The sequence below is a fragment of the Syngnathus acus genome, chromosome 16, assembly GCF_901709675.1.
Source record: "Syngnathus acus chromosome 16, fSynAcu1.2, whole genome shotgun sequence".
Lineage (NCBI taxonomy): Eukaryota > Metazoa > Chordata > Actinopteri > Syngnathiformes > Syngnathidae > Syngnathus > Syngnathus acus.
The window spans coordinates 7,240,086-7,266,682 of NC_051101.1; the positions used below are offsets into that span (position 1 = coordinate 7,240,086).

At 39.5% G+C, this 26,597-nt stretch overlaps 1 protein-coding gene across 1 annotated transcript; it reads right to left on the bottom strand.

The window, feature by feature from the left end:
- Nucleotides 1-3,950: 3,950 nt before the first annotated feature.
- tgfb2 (transforming growth factor, beta 2) lies at nt 3,951-25,130 on the bottom strand. The gene is made up of 8 exons (XM_037273924.1): nt 23,989-25,130; nt 10,813-10,976; nt 8,699-8,831; nt 8,507-8,617; nt 8,230-8,404; nt 7,663-7,816; nt 6,237-7,536; nt 3,951-6,191 (listed from the first exon to the last, which is right to left on the bottom strand). Exons 1-7 carry the CDS (start codon nt 24,374-24,376, stop codon nt 7,378-7,380), a joined length of 1,284 nt encoding a protein of 427 aa, XP_037129819.1. The 5' UTR covers nt 24,377-25,130; the 3' UTR covers nt 3,951-6,191; nt 6,237-7,377.
- Between the last annotated feature and the right edge of the window lie 1,467 nt (nt 25,131-26,597).

The following is a 26,597-nucleotide window of genomic DNA, read 5'->3' on the forward strand; positions in this document are numbered from 1 at the left end:
GAGCCAGAGATCCTCAATGGTGCCCGAAGGTGTATGGAGGGATTGGAATAATGTCAAGGAGGATTATACTCTGCACTTGGGGCTCATAGAATTTGTCAGAGATCTGGTATTGACATCATGGGATGCTGGCAAACACATTTATTGCTAATCGCAGGATGCTTCTAAAAGATTTTGAACTGTGCAGGCAGAACAACTCGCATTTGTCTGTCACACATTCATACTTCTGGAAACAACGAGCAATCATTTGAGTGCACCAGGAGCAAGTAAAGTCAGCTTGTGAATATTTTTTTGATTGCTGTATTACATGAATATGTTATATTACAATCAACAAATAATGCTGTCATGCTGTAGCTATGAACGAATGAATCAATGATTTATTTCGAACAGACAACAGAAACAGACAAAAATTTAACTTAAGCTCATAAGTTCAACCAATCAGCTCCTACAGCAATTTTTGTGCCTGTGTTTGTTGACTGCCCAATGTCATGTGAATCTTTTCCTCATCTTACTTTGTACACACTATATATTGTTTTTTATTTACTTTATTAGCAGCTCACAAATGTGTTTCAATCATGTATTTTGGTGTTAGTTGTGACATTTGCTACTGGCAGGAATCTGTGTGCTACTTTTGGTTGTAACTAACAGCATCGGACGGCACTTGTATTAAAATCTTATTTGAGTTGGAATTGAAGATGGACTTCTACATTTAGCAGTAAATCTATCCACCACTCTGACCACAATACTTCAACTTTCCAGCAGAATGGTTCGAACACACACAGCTAACTCCTCTCGTCATACCTTATTGACATTCTGTGGTAGGAAACTGTCTGCATTTTATTCAGGTCATGGTGCGAATATTTTTCAATGGAAAATGGAATGCAACAAATGAAATACTTTTAAATAGAAGTTTAACCCTCGTGAGGATGAGCAGTTCGGAAGCTACATTGTAAAATTCCATTGGAGTTTTTGTGAATTTGTACAGCAGATTCGCATTTCAAATTTAACATAATTTTTGTGATCACCTTTGCTAATTAGTTATAGACATTGTTTGCTGAAATAGAATCGTGAATGATTTAGAACTTCACAGAAAGTCACAGACCCATCATGCAAGTCTTGATTTTATGCCAACATTTGAGGATTAAATATTTGAAGAATTTTTTTCTCTCCATTTAAGAATTGTTTATTTTTTTTTATAATTCACCCAAAAAGTGCATATTTTTCTTTTAATGAACTGCCTTTTTTTCTTATATGGCTTGCACATGCACACGGAGTGCTCTAACACAAACTGATCCTACACTAAGGCAATGGTAGAGAAATCTCTGTGAAAACTTTTTGGGGTCCAGCGCTATTGACTGTCTACTGCCATACAATATGACAGAATTGGTGAAACTATGCATGTCTGAAAGCAGAGTATTGCACTGTCAAAATAAAAACCTGGCGCCTGAGTGATTTTTGTAGCACCTTCAAATATGTATACGCTCAAATGTCTCAAAGCAACCAACTGTTGCTTTGAAACTATTTCAGTGTTATTTGGCTAAAGCTACATGAGAGCAAGAGTGGAATGAACAATGCTGAACGATCCCCTTGTGGCCTGAACCCCCTTATTGAATGGCGCATTGTCCCTCAAGATGACCTTGATTTACAGCCAGGAAATCCAACTGTCCTTGTCCATCAGCCTGACAAGTTTATCTGTAGCTGAAGCCTGCGAACTAACAGAGGAGTATAGGCTTACAAGTGGGGTTTTCAGAAAACTGATATAATGCTCGTGTGGTGTGGCTCAGCTTAAAGGTATTTACACTGAAATGTAATCGCGACACTTTTTTCTTTGCCCCCATTTTTCATGAGCTGAAGACCTTCGACTTTTTCCATGTAAAAGAGAATACGTTGGATTTGTCGAGCCAGAGCCTTCTGAATCGGTGTCAAACTCCACCCAATTCATAGATGTCTCGATCCAGAATGCTGACATCAGCAAACTGCTCCCCCACGTGATGCCACAATATTTGCAATCTGCCCTGCACAGTGAAAACATGCATTAATCCATGATGAAAAGACCTGCTCTAAGTCACTGTCTGACAATTTGTCAAGAAATTCTTTGGTTATGCAGAGCGAATATGGCAGCAGATGTTTGGGTGGCTGCTCTCAGATGATCTTGGAGGTGAACCTGCTGGGAGTGGAGGTCCTGAGCTCGATGTAAAGACTGCATCCCTGGACATTCTGTCATTGCCCACTTGAGAGGGAGAAATTCCAAATTCATCGAAACTATCCCATACAAATACCAAAATGGTGAACTGAATAAGATGTTGTGTGTCAGCAGGAAAAGCTCAATCAAGTCAAGCAAACAGTGGCTTCTTTGCAGACTTCCTTTTGGATTTTTCTTAGCACAATGGCAGTCGGCCAGCCTTGTACAAACGATCGGTGTTTCCGTCACAGACAACCGATAAAAAACATGATCAACATATTCGTCACAGAGTACTGCTGCATTAAACAAATCATTAGGTGCACACTGGTTTATTTATCCTGTAAGGGGCTTCGCCGCCAAGAATGTTGACTCCCCCATCCTGCAGAATACATAACCCATAATAGTGAGCTAATAGAGTAAGGTCGACCTCGCTGATTAGCGAGATGCAGTCTGGGCCTTCAAGGACCTTCCAATAAAAATTGGGCATTGTGAAGATAGGTGCTAGATGGCTTGCTTTATTGACTGAGGAAATTATTTACTTGGCATTTCCAGAGCGTACAGCAAGCTTATCTTACAAACAGGAGCAAAGAAGGGAGTTTTTTTTTTCTTTCCATCTATAAATAATCAGCATCATGTTGTATTTTAATTATTTATGTTTTTATCCTGTTATTAAAAAAATGAGAACTGTATGTATTGTATGTATGAAATATATTGGGGTTTTTTGGTATTCATCCCAAATATGTGAAATACCTGCCCCCCCCTCCATCCCCACAGCATGCTTGAAAAACATTATATGTATATATTATTGTCTTGTGCTGAAAAAGCTCATAAAAACACATACGAATGAGTTTCCTGCCTCAAGTAGAAATGTTCCCCACACCGTACCACAATGGCTTCCTGACCGGCAAGCATTCCGCTGTTTTGCCTGTTTATCAGTGAAAGCGGGATAAAGAAAGAGCGGAAGGGCTGGAGGAAAGCAGGGTATAGGAGCGGTAGACAAGGGCTGATTAAAAACAAAAATAGTGAACTAATGGAGGACGTTGACTCTATAGGTATGGCGGTAAAGCGAAAGACAATAAACTGAAATGGTTATTGACTTGCCACCGATGGAAAATATTCTTTTATATCCCCGAAGTCATGATGATGAGTGTCTTAAAATACTTTCAGACTAGTGTCAGTTGACTCAACTAAGACATACTTGATTAATTCCTCACCTTGTTTCAAAGATAACTTTCCATATTGCACTTTGTCCCGCATTTCTGACGTCCTGAAAGAAAAGGTGATTTAAAGTTAGCACAGAAGATTTCTTCCCTTTCGAAGATAAACATGGAAACTATGAATACAAGATGAACTCTTAACTGCAGATTTATGTACGATCATTTACTCTTCCGTAAACCATGCCACTATATTCGTCATACTTGTATGGTTAAGCAACTGATTACAACTTCCAGCATTGGCATCTAGTTTTGATTTGTGAGCTCGAGTCATCAAGTTGGTCTTAACTGCATTTTCAATCGAGGATTGGCAGGGGAAAAAATGCATGCCTGTTCATATTGAGGTTGGAATGATGGAGGCCAATAAAAAGGCTTAACTGAACTGCAAACTGTGTCTTCACATTTTCTGCTTATTTGTGTGCAAAATGTGTAGAGAGGAAAATATAGCAGTGGTCCAGTGCTAATAGTCCTGTGTGCATTTCTTATGTACCAGGTCAAAAAACCTGGATGCATTTCACAAATACACAATGCACTGGAAATAATCGCACAACAGTGAATTCCTTGAAACATAAATAATTTATTTACCACTAGGGTACCACAGTATACTGCATTACAGTACAGTATAGTGGGTCGTAATCACATTTCAAAAAAAAAAATTAAAAAAAAAACACGAATAAAACAACAACAGCTCCATCATGACAAAGAAAGAAATCTTTTTTTTCCCCTGCTAGTCAGGCTGTCTACTGGCATTGCCCAACCAGGCTGATAATCCAGACTCTTTTTTTGATGAAGGCGGAGGAGGGTGTTTAACTAACCAAAATATAAAGAGAACTGTTTTTCAACGTACTAAAAATAAAACATCATCAGTGCAATTTGTTTTAAAAGCTAATGACAGGCAGATGTTGTGGCAGAAATACAAAATGCCCATGATGATATTATTGTAAGCTTGAATAAAGTGGAATACTTGATTTCACCATTGAGTGAGCGAAACATTTTGAAATGTTTTTGAGATCTTATAAGATTTCAAAGGCTTCCTCTTCTAGTAAGCAACATTGGACTGTCATCATTTGTCCAAAGACCTCGTCATAAAACCAGTTTCTCCGATGAAAGATTTTTCTAAACCACTGTGGGCTAAACACATGATGAGTGTATGACATGACACCCAGTATTCATCCGCATGTATAAAATGTTTTTTTAGTTTCTCCATGCGTGGAAAGCTTTTTCATTTTAACCACAAATCACAGGTTCAATTGTGATTGAGTCAAACGCAGTATGATAAGTGGAAGATAAATAGTAGATTTTTGTCACGGGAGAAAGATATGTTTTCAGATTGGCTTCCTCAACAGAGTTCCCTAGAATTGATCCTGCCAGAAACCCTTGAGCTTTATTCCAGAAGGTAGGCAAAGAGAGACTTACCAAAGTTGTCCCGATTCAGTTTTTGGCCATTTGAGTGCTTGGTTGAAAAATAATATGTTGTGTGGCACACCTTTTCATGTTGGATGTGCTTAACAAATCTATTAGACAACAAGATGAAACTATTTTTTTGGTGCTTTAATGCAGAGATTTTCAATTTCATTGCTTTACCATCTTCAACAAAAATGAGGACTTTTGAACTGAATTCACTTTTTTTAGATACATATTTGAGCTGTCTTTCCAGGTTTGTCCGACTCTTTCTGTTTAGGCAGACAGATAAATAACTATAATTTTGGGAAGAATTTCAGTAGCTTCCTCCACCTTTTAACAATTTAACAAATGCTGCAGCACGGCCAATGTCAAATGTCGAGATGCATCGTAATAATTGCTTTAATGCCCATGTTGTCAACATGCTCACTACAGTAAGTGGTCGGAAAGATTGAAGCTACAGCAACTCAATGTCATTAGCCTTTTAGTACGATGCACTTGAGCTCCAAAGGTCATTTGGGCTTGTCAGAAAATCAACAATCTTGAAGCTGCTAGAATAGCCACTGCAGGAATCAGATTGCAGCGCTTGCAAACGGAATTGTACTCCCAAATAATGTTTTAATGACAGATGCATAGAGTAAACTATTTTGAAAGAAAAAAAAAAAGGTTTGGAAATCAACCTGTATAAGCTGACAGCAGTTATTTCCAAAACTAGTAACATTTTAAAACAAAAATAATCTTTAATAGAGCACCTGAAAGATACAAAAGGTTGAAGGGGGCGCATACCCACAATGCAAGGTCAGTGAATTGTCCACTGTCAAATATATTCTAAGCACCTAAGCAAAAACATCTTAAATAGCAAAACAATGAATACATTAAAAATACAAAGGATACAAAACAAAGACAAATACAAATGAGGATATGACGTGACTGAATAAGGGAGAGAGCAAAAAGATGGGTGGGGATTGAGGGTGGATCTGTGTAATCATTTCACATATAAAAACTTATCACATAAACTTCCAGTGTTTGCCTTAATCGGTCTCATGTGACAAGTGTGTGAGGTGATTCATGTTGACTGGGCCTTCTATAGAAGGCGAATGAAAAAAAAGGGTATTTCCACTTGCACATTGTGACGACGGAAATCAACATTTTGTCCTTACATTACTAAAATGAAGACACATTAAATCCATGTTTCATTTTAACAATATTTTTTTTCTACCCGGGTTTTCCTGATTCGTTTATTCAATCACCTCTCGGTATTTGTACTATGGTTAATATTAATACAACATAATGTCATTGATTCCTGCAAATGAAACAGCTCTGTGTTCAATTTGCAATACCCACACTTCACACTGAATGAATAAATTGAGACAAGATGAATTTTGGGTGAGATTTTTCTCATGTGAAATGTGTGCCTTGGCCCACTGAAGGTTGGGAAACACTGTCTATGGTGTCATCTATTGATAAATAATAGCACATGTAGCGACAAGTCAGCAGTCTGTCATTTGTAACTGTCACGTTTTGTCAATCAAGCAAATTTGACCTTTACTGAACATACAACAATTCTCTAAAACTAAATGAGTAAATAAGGGGTAGACCAAAAATGTGTACTTTTTTAGTTTGAGAGAAAAAGACTCAGTGAACTTCTTTTGTGCCAAGCACAGGTTCATCACAATGCGCAAACTAACTCTGCACATAGGTGGAGTTTTCTTTCTTACGGTATTTTCGTTTAGGGACGCAGTTAGAAATGGGCAGTTTGTGCCGTTGTGGGTGTGGACAACTTGCTTCCTGGCCAATGGACCCGGCCTCTTTTTCCCTTTAAATCAGCGCAGGAGAGGCGCACAATATACATGGCTGGAGTCCATTCAGGATCCGGACATATGGAAAGTGCTTTTATAAGCAACTGCCAGATCAGTTTTTAAATCTGAGCGTAGGCACGCTGTCTACTATAACAGAGCCCTGAGTATTAGTCAATCTCACTAAAACTGGATCTTCATTAGTTCCACTATGTTTCCATCATCGTAATGTATAGCAAACATACCATACAAAACATTTACCTGCAATGCTCTGTCTCGTATAATTATCATTTTACGGTTGTCAATGTCGATAAGAAAATCAAAGGATTTCTTCTTCTTCTAGCCTTTTTTGTTTAGTTAGTGTAGTTGCATGCGAACAATACACCAGCCCAAATAACTGCAGTGTTACCCTTGCTTGATTGGATATGACAGGTTGAATCTTGACATCTGATAGCCGACAGGGGGCCGATGCTTGGAAAGCCGAGCAGGGCACTACAAACCGTGGGCACGCTTCAACTTTGCCGTCTGTTAAACAGCACGGGAAAAAAACAAATACGAGGCACATGGTGTCAAAGTCTTTATGAAATCAATGGTCCGTGTCGTGTATTTCTAAGAGCATTGCAGTGCCATTTTGGAATGAGGTTTATTTGTTCAGTACCTCTAATCTTGAACACATGACACTAGACCGTGCTGAGTGAAAATAGAAGAGATAGCATGGTTGCAATTAGTGTGTGTGTGTGCATTATTGTGCGAAGGAAGGCGGGTGTGGCTCGTGCTGGCTTGGTTTCTAGCTGCACTTGCAAGACTTGACCTTCATATTGGAGAGCTGTTCTATTTTGGGCGTCTTGCCGATATAGTAGAGGATGGTGAGGGGCTCCAGGTCCTGGGAGACACAGCAGGGTGACGCTGATGCATCAGGATTGATCGTGTTATAAAGGCCCAACACCTGAAAAGACAAGAATAATAATCAAATGCTCATGTGTATAGTTTTAAATGTAACTTCATTGCTTACATTCCTCACTCACAATTTATATATTGTTTAAACTACTACGCTTTGTAAACTTTATAGTACCTTAGCATGCTGTGTGTCAGCACTCCATAGATATGGACAAGCTCCAGCACAAAAGTTGGCCTCGTAACCCTTTGGCTCATGAATCCACCTCCAGCCGAGGTCTTTCTTGAAGTCGATGAAGAGCGTCCTTAAGCAGCAGTTGTCTTGAACATTTCTACAATTCATAAAGATGAGAAGTGATTTTTTTTCCTTCCATCAACCACATTTATGACTAGGGGCTGTGGAAGAGGCTTGCGACTTGTAGAATCCCGAGCCAAAGGATGTCGGTGAGTCCCTCTTAATGACAGCAAAAGCATCCAATCTATTTTCACTTCATTACCAAAGCAGTTATCTGTACAATTAAGTGTATAGGACCTGGAGAAGCAGCAAAAACACAAATATCCATCCCATCACCAATACAATACGAGCAATTGAAAAGTAAAAAAGTAAGAAATGGTGCATGCAAAATCGTAACAGACTCTCCATCAGGTCAACACAAAACCTAAATGGTAAATTCAATAAGCCTTTCCTAAGCAGGCATAGAGTCAAACAGCAAATGAATTGTTATGGTAGTGAAGGATGATTTACTTGGAGCAGTAAGCTGCATCCAGGGCTCTCTTTGCTCGATGTGATTTGTGGTGAAACGGAGACTCCAAACGGTATGACGGCAGCAGCATGATTAGAAGGTGTGGAGCCCGTGTATTGTGGCGCAACCTCTTGAAAACTTTCAGATCACCACCGCTGACGAAGCTGTCATCAATACCTAGAGCACAAATACAAAACAAAGTCTAACTTGTTACCAGTTCATTTAATAGTCCATATATGTTAATCTAACAATATTTATGAAGCTTTCAGATCAAATAACCTGCAAACCGTGCCTCCAGCTCCTCACTCTTGTTGGGAATGATGTAGTTAGTTGATGGAACAAAAGTACAGCACGGACAATGTAGGCTGAGCTTGAATCCACTGTTTCTATCTGAGGAGGAATGAATCACACATCAAGCTCATGTTGTAATGTTCTGCATCCAAGAATGAATGAGTGTTGGACTGCGCTCACCTCTGTGGTTCATCCATTCACTCACTGAATCCGTCACATCAAACGTCAGCCACTCGCCCTCTGCTTGTGTTCGTACCACTCGACTGTCGATGTATCGTTGAGTTGGGGATGTCAGATCTTTGTGTGCTAAAGTCTGAGCACAGTAGAGAGGTGTAAATGTGAGACCCAAGTTACAAACAAATCAAATGACACTGTTCAAAATTTTATCAGAGACGGCTTTATGGGTCGCTAAATATATTTTTGATGTATTTAAAAAATGTCTTCAAGTTTCTGAGGTGGTTTTATTTTCATGAATAGAGAAGACGTTTTAGAAAGAAAGAAAAGAAAAACTCCATCTGTATACACTTTGGGGCTAGATGATTGTTGCTTTGAATCCCACTGCAGCCCCTCACCAAAAGAGGAGAATTGCAACTAGATGCAACTGAAGTGATGCTGCAATAATGATGAATGAGAAATGTGAATTGTTTCTTTGTGTGCTATAATGTACAAATAAATACACAACTAAATGAAAGGAGAATTTCTCATTGGTAGGCATCCCATTCCCCAAGATAGGAACACACAGAGACTAAATTGCATTGCATGATTGCAAAAGCATTAATTGAGCTCTTTCGCCATCTTTCTCCTCTTTGATTGATTGCCCAGGAACATGAGCGGAGCCAGATGGCAGGCAGGCCACGATTATTACTCCGCTGGTCCTGTCCTTCAGAACTGTGTTGGTTTTGGCTCATCTTAAACTAATGTGTAAAACACAACTCTTGCTGCTTCTATTCATATTTCTTTTTTATCTGGGTTAATAGTCATACATTTTTATTGCATTTTTTTAATCAATGTTTCTTTTCATGGTTTGCATGGTTAACATTTATTTTAATTCAGACTTAATGAATACCATTCATGCAACGAAAACAGTTGACGTCACCGGCAAAAAGGAAATTGTCGTTATTTTATTCTTTTCCACGTACGGAACATCATGAACGTTCATAATAATATTACTTATTATACTTCTATCAAATATTCTGGCTTCTTGTGTCATGTATCATAAACACGGGACCCAAAAACTCATTCAGTGTCCTTGGTTGACCTCAAGGTCACATGCACTCAATTTTACGAAATAAAAAAGGTTAAGACTGAGGTATCTGGATTTGAGGCACACCGTCTACATGGTGGAATTCGGATGATTGGAAAATAACACATTTGCCATGGCTAGTGCGTCCATGTGGTTCATGAACATTTATGATTTGAGGTTAAAAGAAACAAAAACAGCAGGCGGCAAGGAGATAATTGACGTTCGCGTTCCCGTTCGTGCGATTTAACAAAGTAAAATGTAGCGTTTCGTGTTTTGAAGCTGTTCACTGGACTACACAGTACCACTTGTGTCTGTCTGTCTGTCTTGAAAATAACCTTAGCATGGAGGCAAGGTCTTCAAAAGCATTTGAGGGGCTCGTATATTTTTAAACACATCTAGATGAAGTGTTGTGTTTTGCTCTGTATACATAGACATGACTAAGCGAGCGAGTGTGTTTGCATGTGTGCGTGTGATGATAAATGTGCGCAAGGTGGATGTTATCAGGTCTACCTCGTTGTACCGGCCTGTCCCTTCCTCCCGCACAGGCGGTATGTTTTGGTGAGAGTCTCCCTGTTTGGAGCTGTGTTTAGCCTAGCTGTCATCCCCTTGTCTGGATGTAAACATAGCATGGAAACCGGCTGGTGTAGACAGACTGACCGACAGCTCTGGGTTACTGCAGAATCAAATCACGAATCTAAATCCTCCATTTTTTTTTTTTTTTAATGGAGTAGTCCCACCCTTAAGCACTGTATTAAAGAAAGATGGAATTTTAAACAATTTCTATGTTGTAAATATAATATTCGGTTTTATTCAAGTGCTGGGCCATGTTTAAGGATGTTCTTGATTCTTATGTGCACTGCTTTTTCAAAAATCGAAAATATTCAATATTTAATGCAGATTGCATGTTAGGTGGGTTGTATGCACAGAGCTAATCTGTTTTTATGCGGGCATGTTTTGAGTGGGGAACTCAAAGGTGTTGCAATACCTGTGGAACAGAAATGCATTCAACCTTTTGCTTCTTTCTTCTTCACATTTAGTAGTGCGGTATTACCTGGTACAACTCAATGCGCTGCTCAGAAACTCTTGCAGTAGGATTTTGAAGACGGAAGATTCTCAGCTCGGCTTTCACCAGGTTGGACGAATTCTTCTCCATAGGGGACACGTCAAACATTAGCCGTCTGAAGTAAGGGTTGAATAGAGTGGGGGAAATGACATCTGCAACACAGGAAACAAATTCATCAGTGTTTGACAGACAAAAATTTGAAGGTGATTGATAATAAAACTTTTTTTTTTACCATCTTGGAAGGAATGAAGAATTTAAAATTGTATTTATCCTGTTCATAACCAAATTTAAGTTGACTCAAGGGTTTTTTCTCTATGATTTGAATCTATAAATAGTTGTAGAATTCTGAATCTTTTCAATTGTTTGAAAAATCAACAACTAAGAAAATGAATAGCTCACAATAAAAATTACAATTGCAAATTACAATAATTATTCTGACATCGTGCATCTGGGGTACAAATGCTGTACATTTCTGACAATAGCTTGATTATTGCAGGATCGGACCAACTTTTGGCACGTGTCAACCAAGCCTAAACCTTGACAACATTTATGTTATCTTTTAAGTTCCCTCCCGAAATAATTAGTCTTGCTTAACGTGCCAGAGTTAGCAAATGCCTTTAATAGAACGACAGAGCAGCAATGCACAGTAGCGGTTCCAAACCCCCCCACAAAGACTACTTGCATGTGCTACGGTTTGACAGATGTTTCCATATGAGCAGGGTGACACGTGTAGCCCTGACAACCACACAACATGTCTGACAGACACTCCAGAACACACATTTTGTCATTAATAATTTCTGTAGCTCTGGGAAGCATGTAGAAAATGCAGAAGAACTCGACAGTGGCCCACAACACAGTGAATTGGAAACCGATGAGGTCTTGAATGCATGGTTGGAATGTGGTGTTGGAGAGAGTATACGACCTCTGTAACAGGCAAAAGACAGATTGACTGGGACCAGCTGACAGAGAGAGGGAAGGATTCTCATGCACATGATGTGAATATAATAATATAATAAATGAACAGATGAGCGCAGTGTGAGAGGGACAGGGAAGGTGATTCATGGTGCAATTGGACTGGCTCAGAGTGAGTGAACCCTAACTCCTGTGTACAATACACAAAACGGATTGGCCAAATTGCATAGTTGGGGATTGCTGTAAAACTCATAAAACATTGAATCATTTTAATTTGTCATACATTTGTCTTGGATCCCAAGAATCCAATGAGAATCATTACTACTCAAGTGGAATTGAAGTTTCCATGTGGAAGACTGCAGGGCAGAAATACAGCAAAAGAAGGATTTACTGTGTCAGATTTACTGATTCAGCTTTGGAGTGTTTGTCCAGCCAAATCTTGCGTATTTTACAGCCACCTGTGAAATATCTCTGCTGCCGCCAGAGTGTCCATGTCTCTGTCCTTACAGTTTCTGCAGCAATGCACAAATTTGCCATCAATATTTCAGGAGACACGGTGGCGCACTGGTTAGCCCGTCCACCTCACAGTTCAGAGATCGATTCCGGCTCTAGGCTTCCTATGTGGAGTTTGCATGTTCCCCCCGTGCCTGCGCGGGCACTACAGGTTTCCTCTCATATTCCAGAAACATGCATGGTAGGCCGAGTGAGGTGTGATTGTGAGTAGTTGTTAGTACTGCGATTGGCTGGCAACCAGTTCAGGGTGTACTCCGCCCAAAGATGGATCTTTCAACATCATTTAAAACGGCGGCTTGTTCTCAGTGACCATAAAGTTTTTTTTTTCATAAGCTCAAAGTCATTAATCCTCTGGTGCTGATTACTTGACATCCTTTACCATTATGGAGTGTGCAGCAGTAGCCAAGACTAATGATGCTCTTGTTCGTTTCCTTCCAATCTGTCAACAGAGAAGATTGAACTTCCAATTCCAAGGGGACCTGAATGAAAACCGTTTACACAAGCCGCTTCAGACCCTTGTGAATGAGTTTGCTGTGCTTTGACACAACACTGGCTGCATTGAGCAGAGGTTCACTTGATGGTTTCAGCCACACTGATCCACAATGTGCTTGTAGACACATTTTTACATTCAGCAAAAAAACTCACTCATAACATATAATTCAGTAATTGCTCTGCAGACCAAGCCTCAATATATACGTGCAAACAAAATAGTGCACACTGTAATTCAAAACTACATTGAACAAATTCCAACAACCAAGTATTGCCAAGGTTACCTGCATTTTATGGGGGAGTCTGCCCAATTCCAGAAAGCGTCCTTGGGCTCACATTGCAAAGCGGCATGTGACCAAACCCAGAAAACAGGAGAGCCGTGACATTGGCAATGAGAGGGAAATCTAGGTATGAGTAGCTAGAAGCAGAATTACAACATATTTTCTACGAGCATTTACGAGATTATTACATCATCCTGCTTTGTGTCAAAAACTCAATACTGAACTCTTTGTGCTGTTGCAGTGACCGCAACATTATTTTCTTTACACAACCATGTGTATTCTACTATGCAGGTCATTTCATCACCATCTTCGGACAGTGCTACAGAAGAATTCTCTATTTACCAAGCAAATGTTGAGATTTAAACTCACTGTATGCGTAAATTGCTACATCGCAGCGACGGGTCTAAGCAAGAATTTAGGCAGGTGACATCACATGACAGCTGGAATTGCTACGCTTCTATGAGTTTGTCCGTTTGGGCTGATGTCACTTAAGCGCTGTCACACTGCCGACAGAAGGACCCCCGACTCCTGTAATCCGTCACTTCATTACTCATCACTCCCATTACCTCATATACCGATGGTAAAATACTAAAGCATCTGTTATTTGGCCAATTGTTAAAGGAATACTGAACGTTCATCTGTTCGTACAATAAATAGATGTGCTATGTGTGACACAATCAATCCAGTTATTTGTATTAATTTGAGATTAACAACAGATTGAAACGGGGATTTTTTTGGTAATAATGTGAAAACATTATTGAGGTTTAAAAGAAAAATAATGATACACAAAGTAAATCTTGGTAAGGTGCTATTTGTTTCTTCACAGAAAGTAAATAATGAACTGGTTGGGCAACTTTGGCATTAATCTATCATTAGGCAAACTTTATATGACAAGAATGTGAAAAAGGACTCAAATGCGCAGTTTGCAAAAAAAGACGATTGCTTAATTTAGTTTGTTTTGTTTAATAACAATCTTACAATGGCTATCAAAATTGAGCATTATCTTTGAAAAGAAAGTTGTCAATCAAATACTACACCCTACTCATCCTCCAGTTGGGTTAATGAATGGCCCTTGTAATTCTGAGTTGTTGTTAAAGAGCCCCATGTGCTTGGCATCCTTGGTTATTTTGAACCTTCCTTTTGAACTTTGTTCAATATTTAGTATTTTGTTTGGCTTTTTGTTTTTTAAAATATATCTAGCAGCAGCTCCACCTTTTACAATCTTCAATACAAACATACAGTTCTGTGATTAAAAAGGATTTGGTAGATTCTATTATATATTATTTTTCTTGGAAGAGCCCACATGGAGGAAACTGTGCTAATTAAGAATATGTTTGAAGTAAAATAATATTTACCAGCCAAATATTATTTCACTCTTAGTTTTAGACAGAAATTGGTACGGATTGGTATGATTACATCACTTAAATACGTCTTCAAAGATTTTGTAAGGAAACAGCATTCACAAGAGCCAGGGAAACTTTACTAACCAAGAAGTTCAAATAAAGCACAGTAGAAATCACGGCCAAGAAACCAGCAGCAAATACAGTATAATCAAGACTAAAGAATTTCGACATTTAATATTTGTTTGACTATATCTGTTTTCAATTAAAACCTGACTTGAGTGAGCTCACGCTGAATGAAGGCATGCGAGCACGAACACACCCAATGCAATGTTGTGTCTAGTATTTTGGTTTCCTCAATTAGTTACTCTACTCAAGAGAAGGTACGAATAACGCGGTCTTCTTCGACAACACCGCGAAAGACAGCCGCAATAACAAATTGTTAAAGTACAGTGTCAATCAGAACTTATGTTCAAAATATCACGTGGCTCTCTGATCTTTTCCCACTTCCATTGGTTTTGTCGAATATTTGTTGTGGATCAGTTGGCCCAGACTTTACCCGACGTTTGAAAGGGCCATTCTAACCTTGGCTATAGGACACCTGCAGTGGGCAAACATCTGATCTAGAAGACATGAAGGACAATTGGCGGTAAAGCTGTTTCATTTGGAATCTTGATATGAGGATTTAGCCAGCCACTATGCTCCCCCACTTGAGTGTTTTTTTAACTGACACCAGGCCATGGGAACATTTTTGTACCATTTCCAGTTTCATTTTCCAAACCTCAGCTCCCCTCAATGACCTGAACAGGTGACAGCCTTACGATTCAGCCCAAACCATGAGCTTAACAAAAACAGATTGAAAGTGTGGGAATACATAAATGAAAACATTTGCAGTGAAATAATTGCGCTGTGATCGCGAGCTGTTAGGAATTGAGCTGTGACTGCTTTTGCAGATGTTTCTGAGGAATTGGCCTGAAGAAATCCACATGTGCTCTGTGACTCCTCAGTGCTGTTAGTGGCTTCTGGCCTCGACATCCTGATCGTTATCATCTTTCTTTTCTTACACATGGTAGTTTTATTGGGTGTATTTTCTAATCATTGGCTCGCTGTAGTTTAGTGTGAAGGACCCAGAATTGGGACGTATACTATTGAAATACACGTAACATTATGTAACTATATTTTGTATTTGAAGATTTGTTGTTTTTTCCTTAGGCTGGACAATGTGCATGGATTTAATGATTTACTACCGGATGCAACTGTCTACAACCTCAGAATTTTAGAATGGAAACAGACTGCATACTTATCTGCAAGACCCAAGTTCTGGGAATGACTTAGGTAAAACTATTTGACCTACTTTTGAATATTTCTCACCACAGTAAGACATGCTCAGATGTGAGAAGTATAATGGTGCATGAGTAAATATGTTAAGTTTAGTCTGAGTTAAATGTCGATGTGTCTGAATGAACGATAATGTCAAACTGTTAGAACTTTATTTGGATTTAAATATGTATGCAGTCTCCTCCAAAGGTTTTGGAACAGTGAGGCCAATTACTTTATTTTGCTGAACACTGAAAACAATTGGGTTTGACATCAAAATATTAATGAGATTTTTTTTTTTTTAATGAAAACATTTTTATTTCAGATATTTAATTCTGGAACAAATACACAACTGAGAAGATGGGCTTTCTTGTTTAACCCAGTAAATATTAAAGATGGGTGTGTTTTGTTACAATAATGTGTCATATAACGACCAGAAAATACTCGATTAACAACTAAATATGGGAACTATTTCGTCAATACACACAAAGAGTAGAAAGGAGGGCTCTATTCTATATTATTTTGGATTCTCGTTTTAAATACTTTAGTCGTTGAAATGTGGCAGGCTTCTTCATGGTGTGGTCATTTCAATGAGTGAACCTCGATATTTATAAAATGTATTAGAATATATAAAATATGGTATAATGGGGAAGAAATAAACTGCTAAGAACAAGCATATTAAGAAAAATATGGGGAATCAGAAGCTGATCAGATAAGAAACTGATTGGCATTTCACTGACTAAAAGGCCCTAAAACCACCAAAGATCTCAAAGAATTCAGCAGACACCATAAAAGTGATTCTGACAAGCAACAGGGCAAGGAATGAAAGAATGAGAGTGGAGATGACAGGAGCAGACAGCTTGAAACACAGAGAAGCCAAGAGGAAATGAAGGAAGAGGATGGGATAGTGGAGGTTGGGGGACAGAGGGAGGGTGGGGGTTGAGGTCCTCACTACAGGAAAATACAAGAAAGGACTGAGAAAAGGATGACAAGCGTTCATGGGAAGTAGTTTTCACTTGGCTGGAGTTTTGCAGATAACTTCACTCAGTCACTCACCTGCCAATAACAAATTGAAAACAACTCCACACTTAATCCCAGGTTCTTTGTGATTGTGTTAAATATCACTCAGCAAAACTCAACATGTAGACACAAGATGGACTTGAGCAAATCTCTAATGAAGCCCGAAATCATATTGACATTAAATCATCCAATATTCAAGTTACGGGTGGCCACATGAAGCGAGGCTGTATTGATTTAAAAGTGAGAAAACACCACACCACATGATTCAATCGCACGGGCGATCACCAGCATTGTTTTCCCACCAAAACTACAATGTTGGGCAGTGCAAGATTTTTTTCTTCTGCCTGGTGCGAGTGAGTGGCGCTGACCTTCTTCATGCGCAAATCTAATTTTCGGCCTACTATCCTTGCTACACGTTGAACAGCTGAATGTTTCATTTGGATCAGGGGAGCCATTTCAAGTCAGCCTTCACCACAAAAGCTTCCGTGACTGGAAGCAAGCCATGGAATCCTATTAGGCCTTCTCCACCACATGAGAGGAACACCTGGCATGCCGAACTATGAGCAAGAAAAACAAAGAGTTGGTTCTAAAATATTTAAAAATATCTAGATCATATTTAGGTTAGCTTTCTTCTCAGGGTGACATCCAACTACTGGGAAGGTATGTTCTTTTTAAGGATTTTATTAGATTGCATGTGTATTCCAGTATCTGTCAATGGTTTTTCCTGGTATCCTTTCCTCGCAAGCATAAAATTCCAATACAGGCCTGCCATTTGTCAAATGTTAAAACCGTAGCATAAGAATAATTGTAAGCCAAACATATTTTTCTGCTCCACAAAATATGATTAATACAGGTGAATCATACCTAACCATATAACACATCCAACATATGGACACTATGAATCTCTGCTCCTCCAAATAAACCTTTTCACAAAATTAGATGGATGCTTTATACGTATCATCTGACTCACTAAAAGTATTGGGAAACGCAAGCATTTTTATTAACTCTAATTTAAAGTAGAAATATGAAGTTGATTCACGACTTCAGTCTCCTTTAAAGGCTTTAAGTAAAGCTCCCGATGTCCTGATGCCTCCTCCAAACTGGATACTCACTCACTCACTCACTCACTCACTCACTCACTCACTCACTCACTCACTCACTCACTCACTCACTCACTCACTCACTCACTCACTCACTCACTCACTCACTCACTCACTCACTCACTCACTCACTCACTCACTCACTCACTCACTCACTCTCTCTCTCTTGGTTGAATCATTAAATTGTGAGTGACACACACCATTGTGATCCCAGTAGCAGCCGGCTCCTCTCAAAGAGTCTGTTGCATAATAATAATAATCCGAAAGTGAGTGGAGTGCTGGCACGGTTAGAAATGCTGCCCAAGACTTTCTGTCCGTGCGTGTGAGCCACAGCACAGCTGAGCATGTGCACCATGCACTCTGCTCTGCTTGCGCCTCCGCTCCGGTTAAGACTATCATCTTACATTCTGCCACTGCTGCAAATAATATAACATTAGTAATCATAAAGTTCTGAAGAAGAACTTGTTTTTCATTTAACTCATTCAATTGCTCGCTTTCTAACACTTTATTACGCAACGATACTAGGCCACAGCGGTGGAGTACTTTAAATGGCAGCAGTGTCCAGATCTTGCATAAGGGAACACAAAGCAAGCACTCCACTACAACTCTTTGGTAAAGTGCCTCACCTTTGCAAGTTCTTAAAAATGTTCAACTCTTCTTGCAGCTGGTTTCTCAGCTGGAATGCTAGTCGATGTCCAATACAGAAATGCAAAAATAGTTACCGTGGCATGCCATTTGTAAGCACTATGACAATGACTTATGTCTTTACTACTTCCTGTCTAAAACATCCATCACCATCACTTCCAATATAACAAAAGCACAATCCAAATTTGTGGCTTGTTAAAATACATAAACAATCTGATTTATGTTTGTAGGAATCTGTTTAATGAAACCACAAGCATGTTGGCTAACAACTATAAAATGTTGCCTTTTCTATAGAGAAAGAATTAAATCCTCAATTGGCACTATTTACTACCTAGCATGAACAAATGCTATAAAAGTGTCCCTTAATTCGACATTTGCACAATACAGACCCAGAAAGGATGCACAAAACCTCCATCAACCGAGGATGGTAAGTATTTGCCTGTATTTTGACAAAACCTATCAAAGGTTTGAATTATGGGATTCAAGGAAGAATCCATCAAACGTTTCTGCAGATTTTGCAGGAAGATGGAAGAAAACGCACATCAAGCAATGGCCACCCCTGTAAGTACCGAAACTTTGTTTGTGTTCTTCATGTGTTCAGTTGTTTTTACAAGCCTCCCTTTACAAACCAACAGCTGCCACACGACAGTGTTTATTTAGCATGCAGGAGAGATAAACCAGAGGTTTCACTCCAACTAACCAAACATAATCCATCATGCACATGCCCAACCTCCTTTACATGACCTCTTTTAGTTTTGCCATTCAATGTTGTCATTGTGTCAGAACTGCACGGATCATACATGTCATTGTTCGACAGCTATCAACATTTCAAATTTAGAGTCTTCATTTAATTTAACATGTATAACACACTTCTTTAAGAGCATGATCAATAATGTCTGAACTTTTGACTGGTAACATAAAGTGGATAGAAATATTCCTCAATGAAATGAGACCAGGATAACTCATTTAAAAAATATTTCTATTCATCCATAATACAGAGGAAGTAAAAATAAACAGCTGGTTCAATGTAGTTATGCAAGTGCACCCATCCTCTGTTAACTGCAGTTGGGACTGTGCTCAGAATTAATAAATCACATTTATAGTCAACCATTGTTTCTACTTACAGGTGTGCAAGTGAAGAATTTGGAAAGTCTGCCACATCAAATACAAGTCAATTTGCTTACTCACCAATAGCTCTTACTGAGGTAACCAGTAAAAGCAATAAAAGCAACCTTAGCAAAAACAATAAGCCCCAAAGCACTGTAATGGCGACTGAATGATGATGATAAATGATTTTTGAAAAGCTACCAGGGGTTTGAAAGGTTAGTAGACGTATTTTGTCACCACGTTTGCGACTCAATGTCAAGTTTTATGCGATGGTTCATGCTGGAGACAGAACCACAATGATGATTAGGAATTATTTAGCCATCACAAATGATGCTTATTAAAGCAGTTGAAACAGTTTCCAATGTGAATGAAGCACTAATGGGGAGCTAATTAGTGCTATTGAATCCAGATCACTAAATAATAGCAGACAGCAACATGTGGTCCACATTTGCTTTGTAAATAAGCATAAGGCTTTGGCTCACAACGGTCACAGTGTCTTACAAACAGGGTTTCTTTTGACTGTTTGAAATGTTGGCCCCTTTTTTTTTTTGGTCTGGGGTTTGAAAGAGGATTTATAGTTGTGGGCAAACTGTGTCAGTGACTGAAGCACTGATGAAGTGTGTAGCGTTATTAAGTGCATTTCCACGCCACTTCCAAAGCACACAAAAGAATAAATCAGACCACTGGTACTGGTATCTTTACTAACTGTGGAAAATTTGATTTTTAAAAAGAGACAGTCAGTTCAGCCACGAGGAGAAGTCTGTTGGCCTTTAAGGACCGATCAAGTTTTATCACAGTGTCCCACAGAAATATACTCCTGGTTTCTGGAGTGCTGTCCAACACTAAATAAATAAAAAAGCTTTCTGGTGTGATTCCGAGTTTCCCTCTTTAGTACTATCTGTTTTGGGGCAAAATACCAAAGCCCCGGTTGCTTGTGATTCATCGGTTTGCATAAGTCAAGCATAAAGCAAAGAAGTTGTAAAAGCTTTCCACCTTCAAGGTAAAAAGGGGAACAACTCTTTATCGCTATACTTCCTCAATTCCACTGCTTACTGCTTTAGTGTTATTTATCTTATGCCGTGTCACTCTGACTTGTTTTATAAACCACGAAAAAAAAAAAGTTCTTCGGAAATACTTGATGCTATTGAAGTAGCTGTCTATTTTCTTCATTTTCGGTCTTGTTTTTGATGACCCCCCTTAGAGTATCACACTTCATAACATCCTCAAGTGACATCAATGCCCCTAACTCCTCACATGCCAGAGACAGCTAACTGGGTGAGAAGACAACTCAAGGAAATACAGCACACCAAAACAAGATTGCGGGGACCTGATCGTATCAATGGTCGGGTCCGGAAGGCTTGCGCCTACCAGCTGTCTGGCTGTCTTTTTGGGGGCTGCCAACAAAAACTGTTTTATAACAGACTTCAGTGTGTTAGGAACTAGATAGCACCCAAGGGACTTGAGGCACATAGGGGGACACACAGGCCTTAACAAACAGCCTTTCTGTCTACTTAGGTTCACACTTAAGAAAACAAGACATCGTGTCAACCAGCCAGACTGTTACAACAGTGAGTGTATTTATTGCACGACGATATTACAGTAAGATTAACCAGTAGTAAAGTGTTTTATAGGAATAACCGTGGGGCACCAACCAATTAGGTAGGCCGAATACCAGGAAAATTGAACACAGAAATCTTGATGTGTTTTTTACTTCTTTGCTAACACCGGAAAAAAAAATCCTATTCATGCGACACATCTGTGCGGACATTGCATTTAAGTTTAGGTTTGTAAAAAGTAGTTTGCTATTTCCCCCCCCAACATGACACACTACATCTCCCATCCCCCAGGAGAAGATAATTTTAACCACACACATGCGTTTGCACAAATCAATTTTGACACACTAACACAAAAAAGGAGGCCAACACGTTTCAAGGACACTGAACAGTAAATTTTAGAGATTAAGTAGCAAGAAAAAAAGAGAACGCCCACTGTTGTAAGGAAACATGAAATCTCAAAACAAACAGATTGAGGGCAGAGCACATTGCCAAAAATTGTTGGTTTCTTCACTTATGCCAAAGCAATTAAACGTTTTTTTTTTCTTCAGTTGGAGGACTCACTTAAGGGTCTAATGGTTTCCTACTTCATTTTAAATGTTGCAAAAAAAAAAAAGACAGAATCAACATTTCCTTCAAAGAAGCCAACTGTTGAGACTTGAACGGACAATGAGAGATTGCACCACCCCAACTCCCACAAACATTCCTGTAATTTATTTTTCTTCCGAAAAACAAAGCAGTGACATCACTATGACATCACCTTGTTTATTTTGTCACGGTTCACAAAGCAGCTGCAGAGCCACATAGACCTTGTGTAACTGGAACAATTCCCACTGACAAGTTAACATTTGAGTGTAAAATTGTTGGAATTCCCCTTTTGGTTGTGATTTCAGTATCACAGACCTTGAGCAATATTACTTACCAAGAAGACACTGGGCTCTTGTGAATGCACACAGAGAAAGAACCAGAACTTGCCACAGGCTATTTTTTCGAAAGTTCTTCAAAAAAGTTTGATGAACCAAACATTATGGGCTCTGAAGACAATCTGGAACCCAACCGAATAAGGTTGATGTCCCTGTAAGCATGTGATATTCACTTTCACAATACTAGACACATGTATATCAAATAAAGAAGACCAAATAAATATAATTGAAAAGAGTAGCTCCACAATCTTTTTTCGGTAAGCATCTATCTCTGTCACCAGTTTACGTGAATGGCAGTCCATTTGGGCTCCTTCCCTCCCTTTGGTATTATTTTATACCTGTTAATGTTTTTCTGACTGCACTTGGAGCCAGGCCCAATTGCCTCATATTTGAGGTATTTACATGGCAGAAAGAGCTACGGATAACATTAAAAGCAGAAGTGCATTGGGAATGTCGTGCGAGTTGATTTTTGCTTCAGTTCTTGTGCTTACATTTCCACTGTAGTTAGTGAAGCATTACATCATTTCATAGAAAGTATATGAACTCTTTGGAGTTTGACTTTCTTCAAAAAATTGCAATAAAACGTGACCTGTTCATTATCTGAGTCATTGGTTTTTAACTGTTGCCATTCTGGTACATTTATTTTCTTATTGGGGTTGAGGCCTGGTACACACAATGGGTCCTATTTTCATGCCCTGCGCAAATCTACTTGCAAAGCCTAGCCTAACTGTGGAGTGGAGTTTTCATTTTGCTAGACCAGCACAGGTAGAAAGTAGCATTTTGCCATTGTGGGACTGAACACAGCCGGCTTGTTTACCGGCGTATGGAAGTGACTCCCCTCTTTCAAATTCAATTCAGTGGCGCCACTCAGTCTTTGAATAGAGTCCATGCGGTAGAGCGAAGCGAACAATGTACATTTGCTAAGGAATTGTAAGGAAAGGAAAATGTGCTTTAATATTTAAATGGGATTAAAGTGTGTAGGGTGCATCTATTTTAAAAATGACATTATAGTGTATGGCCTATATCTGGGGTTTTCAGTATTTTGGGTGGGTTTGGAACAAATCCATGCAGTAAGCAGGGATGCACTGTGCTAGCTCTAGTTAGTGATCAGGGTGATCTTCCATTTTTTCTGGGCCTCAATCTTGCTTGTTATCTACCAATAGATAGCTCTCCAGTTTTCACGTTGGTTACACATCTAACTTGTATCAATTCACACGCAAAAGGTACATGTGAATCTGACCACAGAAATTCAACACTATTTTTTGGATACAGTATATCACACCAATCGTTTTGAATACTAATAAGGTATGATGTAATCAGCAAATAAAATTTCTCAATTTAAGATTGAAGAGTGCAAGTGTGTGTGTGTGTGTGTGGGGGGGGGGGGGGGGGGTGTCACTGCATTGAAGCACAGCCAAGTGTTGTTTTTTTCTTCTCCAAGTCCTCCTGACAACTTACAGACACAGACCTGACTGTAATGTTGCCATTCTACCATAGCTGCATGTTGAGAGGAGAAATTGAATGCTTGAAGTAACTGTGGACAGTTCCAAAACCCATTTAAAGAATTCCCACACTGTTGATGACTGCACAACATAGTGAAGTAATACAGTCTGCTGTTCATTTTGTACTCCCATTTCTGGCTGGCCCAGAGGATGTATTTTTTTTTTTTTTTAACAACCACAAAAATAAACGTGAGTAACACATTTAGAGAGGGTTTACCTCCATAGTGAGTGTTCATTATGCAGATAAGACATTGTTACCACCCAATGGATGAAAGCCAAAAGCTTTCAGTTTGGGCTGTCACAAAATCCTTGCAAGCCAAGTTCTTCATCACCAGTCAGTCATCTACCCACGCCTTTATGCTTCCCAAAATTGTTTCCCCATTTCAAGGAAATTTAGAAGTGCAACCCAATCCTGAACATTTCCAACTGTACAGCTTTATAGTTCATATAAAAGACACTTACTCTCGGATGGATAGATGGGCTGCATTTCAATCTTGTGCACCTCCTTGGCGTAATACTCCTCCTCACTCCGTTGGCGCTCGCACGTTGCAGCCCGTTCATTGGCCTTTTCTTGCAATAGGTCCCGTGTACTGTTATAAATGGCCACGATGTCCTTGGACACGTCCTCGGGCTCGGGGAAGTCCTCCGGGGGATTGGCGAGCTTGAGTTTGCTGAGGATTTGCCCTCGGACAGCTTCGATGCGCTTCTTCTTGAACTGCTCCATGTCCAATATGCTGCATGTTGACAAACTGAGCGCAACGGTGACCAAATCCAAAGTGAGGAGAAGGCTGACAAAACACAGGTTCATCTTTTCCTCGAGGGCTGAAACTGCACTAATAAAAGGGAGCATTCACTATGGTGTCTTAAAAGACACCAATAATACACATTTTAGGGACACAAATCTAAAGCTTCCGACCGCATTTGCGCGCATAAGTCAACTGCTTCTCAAATATTTTAAATACTTTTCATGAATAAAAAGCGGCTGGTTGTTTGCTTTAGTTGAGAATTCATTCGATGATTTAGGCGTAATAAGTCCGTTACTCGGTGGGAAATGATCAACATTCATTTAACGGTGCTGGCACATCTAGCGTGCGTAAAAGTGCAGCCAAGTGTTGGCTGGATGTGTGTTTGCCCCCATTAAACTGGTCAAAAGTATGTAACTACAAACAAAAATGAAAACCACGTTATAGTTGGTGGACTGTACTGTTTACCCGCGGGACTCAAGCACACCTTAACCGCATCAGAGCGCTCGGTTCATCGCAGCTTCCAAAACCCGTTTCAGGCGCAATTCAGCAACGTCCACCCAGCTCCAAAATAAAAAGAAGAAAACAAAAAAACACTCCCTAATGTAGAATCCCAACTTATTTGGTTGAAATGTTCTTTTTGCACAGGTCTGGTCCCACAGTTCAGGTTGAAGGTGAGTCCTCAATAAAATCCACCCACACGCGCGATGTTGACGACGAAACTGTTACACCTTCCAGTGTGGTAATAAGAAACAACTCCTCCTGTGCTATTTAGCGTCTAGTTGCACGTCCTCCACACACATCTACGCTCGTCTCTAACGCGTGCCAGGCAGCGGACCTCTGTGGCCACTTGAATGATATTTATAAGGGGGCGATTATACCCCCTCCCCTCTCACCCCGCGCTTCTGTCCAACTCTGTGGTCGTCAGTGGGGAAGCAGAGGCGATTTATTTTTATATATATAGGAGTGTGCATCAACCGTGACGTTACTTTGAGGTTCGAATTGAGGTCTGCGCGCAGGTTTCAGCAAGATTGTTCTGAAATCGCATCAAGTGGCAACATTCTTTCTTGCATTGATTTGTTGAATTCATTATTATGGGGGCACTTTTGACCTTGTAGAGTTGATTTTTTCGGGACAAGGGTTAGATTTAAAAAGTGATTAAGATGATAAAAGGAAACTGTAATATTTGATGTTGTCATGCATAGTTGGTTGGAGTTGTTTGTATCAGATGCAGGGCTGGCGCTATAGCCCCCACGCAAAAATATAACATTTAAGATCCTCCAGCATTTTATGTGATATTCTGAAATATATATTATTTTCTCAGCCCGCCTTTGTATTGGAGAGAAACCCTGAAGCTGTGCCTGGATCTACAGTATGAAATGATAAAGATGCTCATTTCTAAATGTCAAACATAAGATGCTCTGTCATGTGATGTTCTCAAATCTGACGCACATTTCATATTGCGATGTAACAGTGTAATGATGAGTTTACATAATACCACCTTCATACCTGGCTGCATTACAGAAAAGAACTATAATGTCAAAGTCAACAGGTAAGCAGAGCTGCAGCTATAATCATGTATTAGAATTTTAGCTAATAGGGTTATCAACATTAGCTTCTGAAACACATACATACTCTTAATATTTGCAAGTGGACAGTGGGAAAGTTGTTGCTTGAGGAATTTAGTTGGACTGTTCCTGAGAATCTCTCAATCAACTGAGCTCTTATTAGTTCAATGAAGTCATTGTCTGAGTAGGCAGATTGGGGATGGTGACTGAGGCGTCACCAGGTCCTACATCCTTGGATTGTTTCAACATTCCGGGATAAAAGGTGGCATACCAGAATGGCAGGCCAAAGTGTTGCCATGACAGACTCATATCGAGCACGGCGCCGACAGCCTGACTCGTCGCTTTCCTCCCTCCTCTGTTGATAACGCAAAGTGCAAATATTTCCTCAGGTTGTGACGACAACGAAGGCCAGACACAGGAAGCTCAAATATAAAACGAGTCAGCAAAAATGTTAGTGCCACATCACCACATCAGGTTACTACTGGCAGCCTGCTGGAGTTCATTGCGGTACTTTGGATGTTATTTATCATTGTCATCTATTTACGCATTACAAGTAACTATAAAAATTGCAATTCACAACAAAAGATATATAAGGCACTCAGGAAATAATACTCATATTTATAACCGCAACAAAAAAAGAAATGTGTATTTTACTGTCTCCTTATGTTGTCATTTGTATTCATTATTTACCTATTCACATTTGTTTAGACTGTTTAAGATGAATATATTCTACCAACACCCCTTAAAATACTTTTTGGTT

Bases quoted from the DNA above. Each gene is read 5' to 3' on its own strand.
- tgfb2 (XM_037273924.1), bottom strand. From the start codon at position 24,376: ATGCTCCCTTTTATTAGTGCAGTTTCAGCCCTCGAGGAAAAGATGAAC. The intron at 8,618-8,698 runs GTGAGCGCAGTC...ATTCCTCCTCAG, and splicing joins TGAATGGATGAACCACAGAG to ATAGAAACAGTGGATTCAAG. The intron at 7,817-8,229 runs GTAAATCATCCT...TATGAATTGTAG, and splicing joins GATGCAGCTTACTGCTCCAA to AAATGTTCAAGACAACTGCT.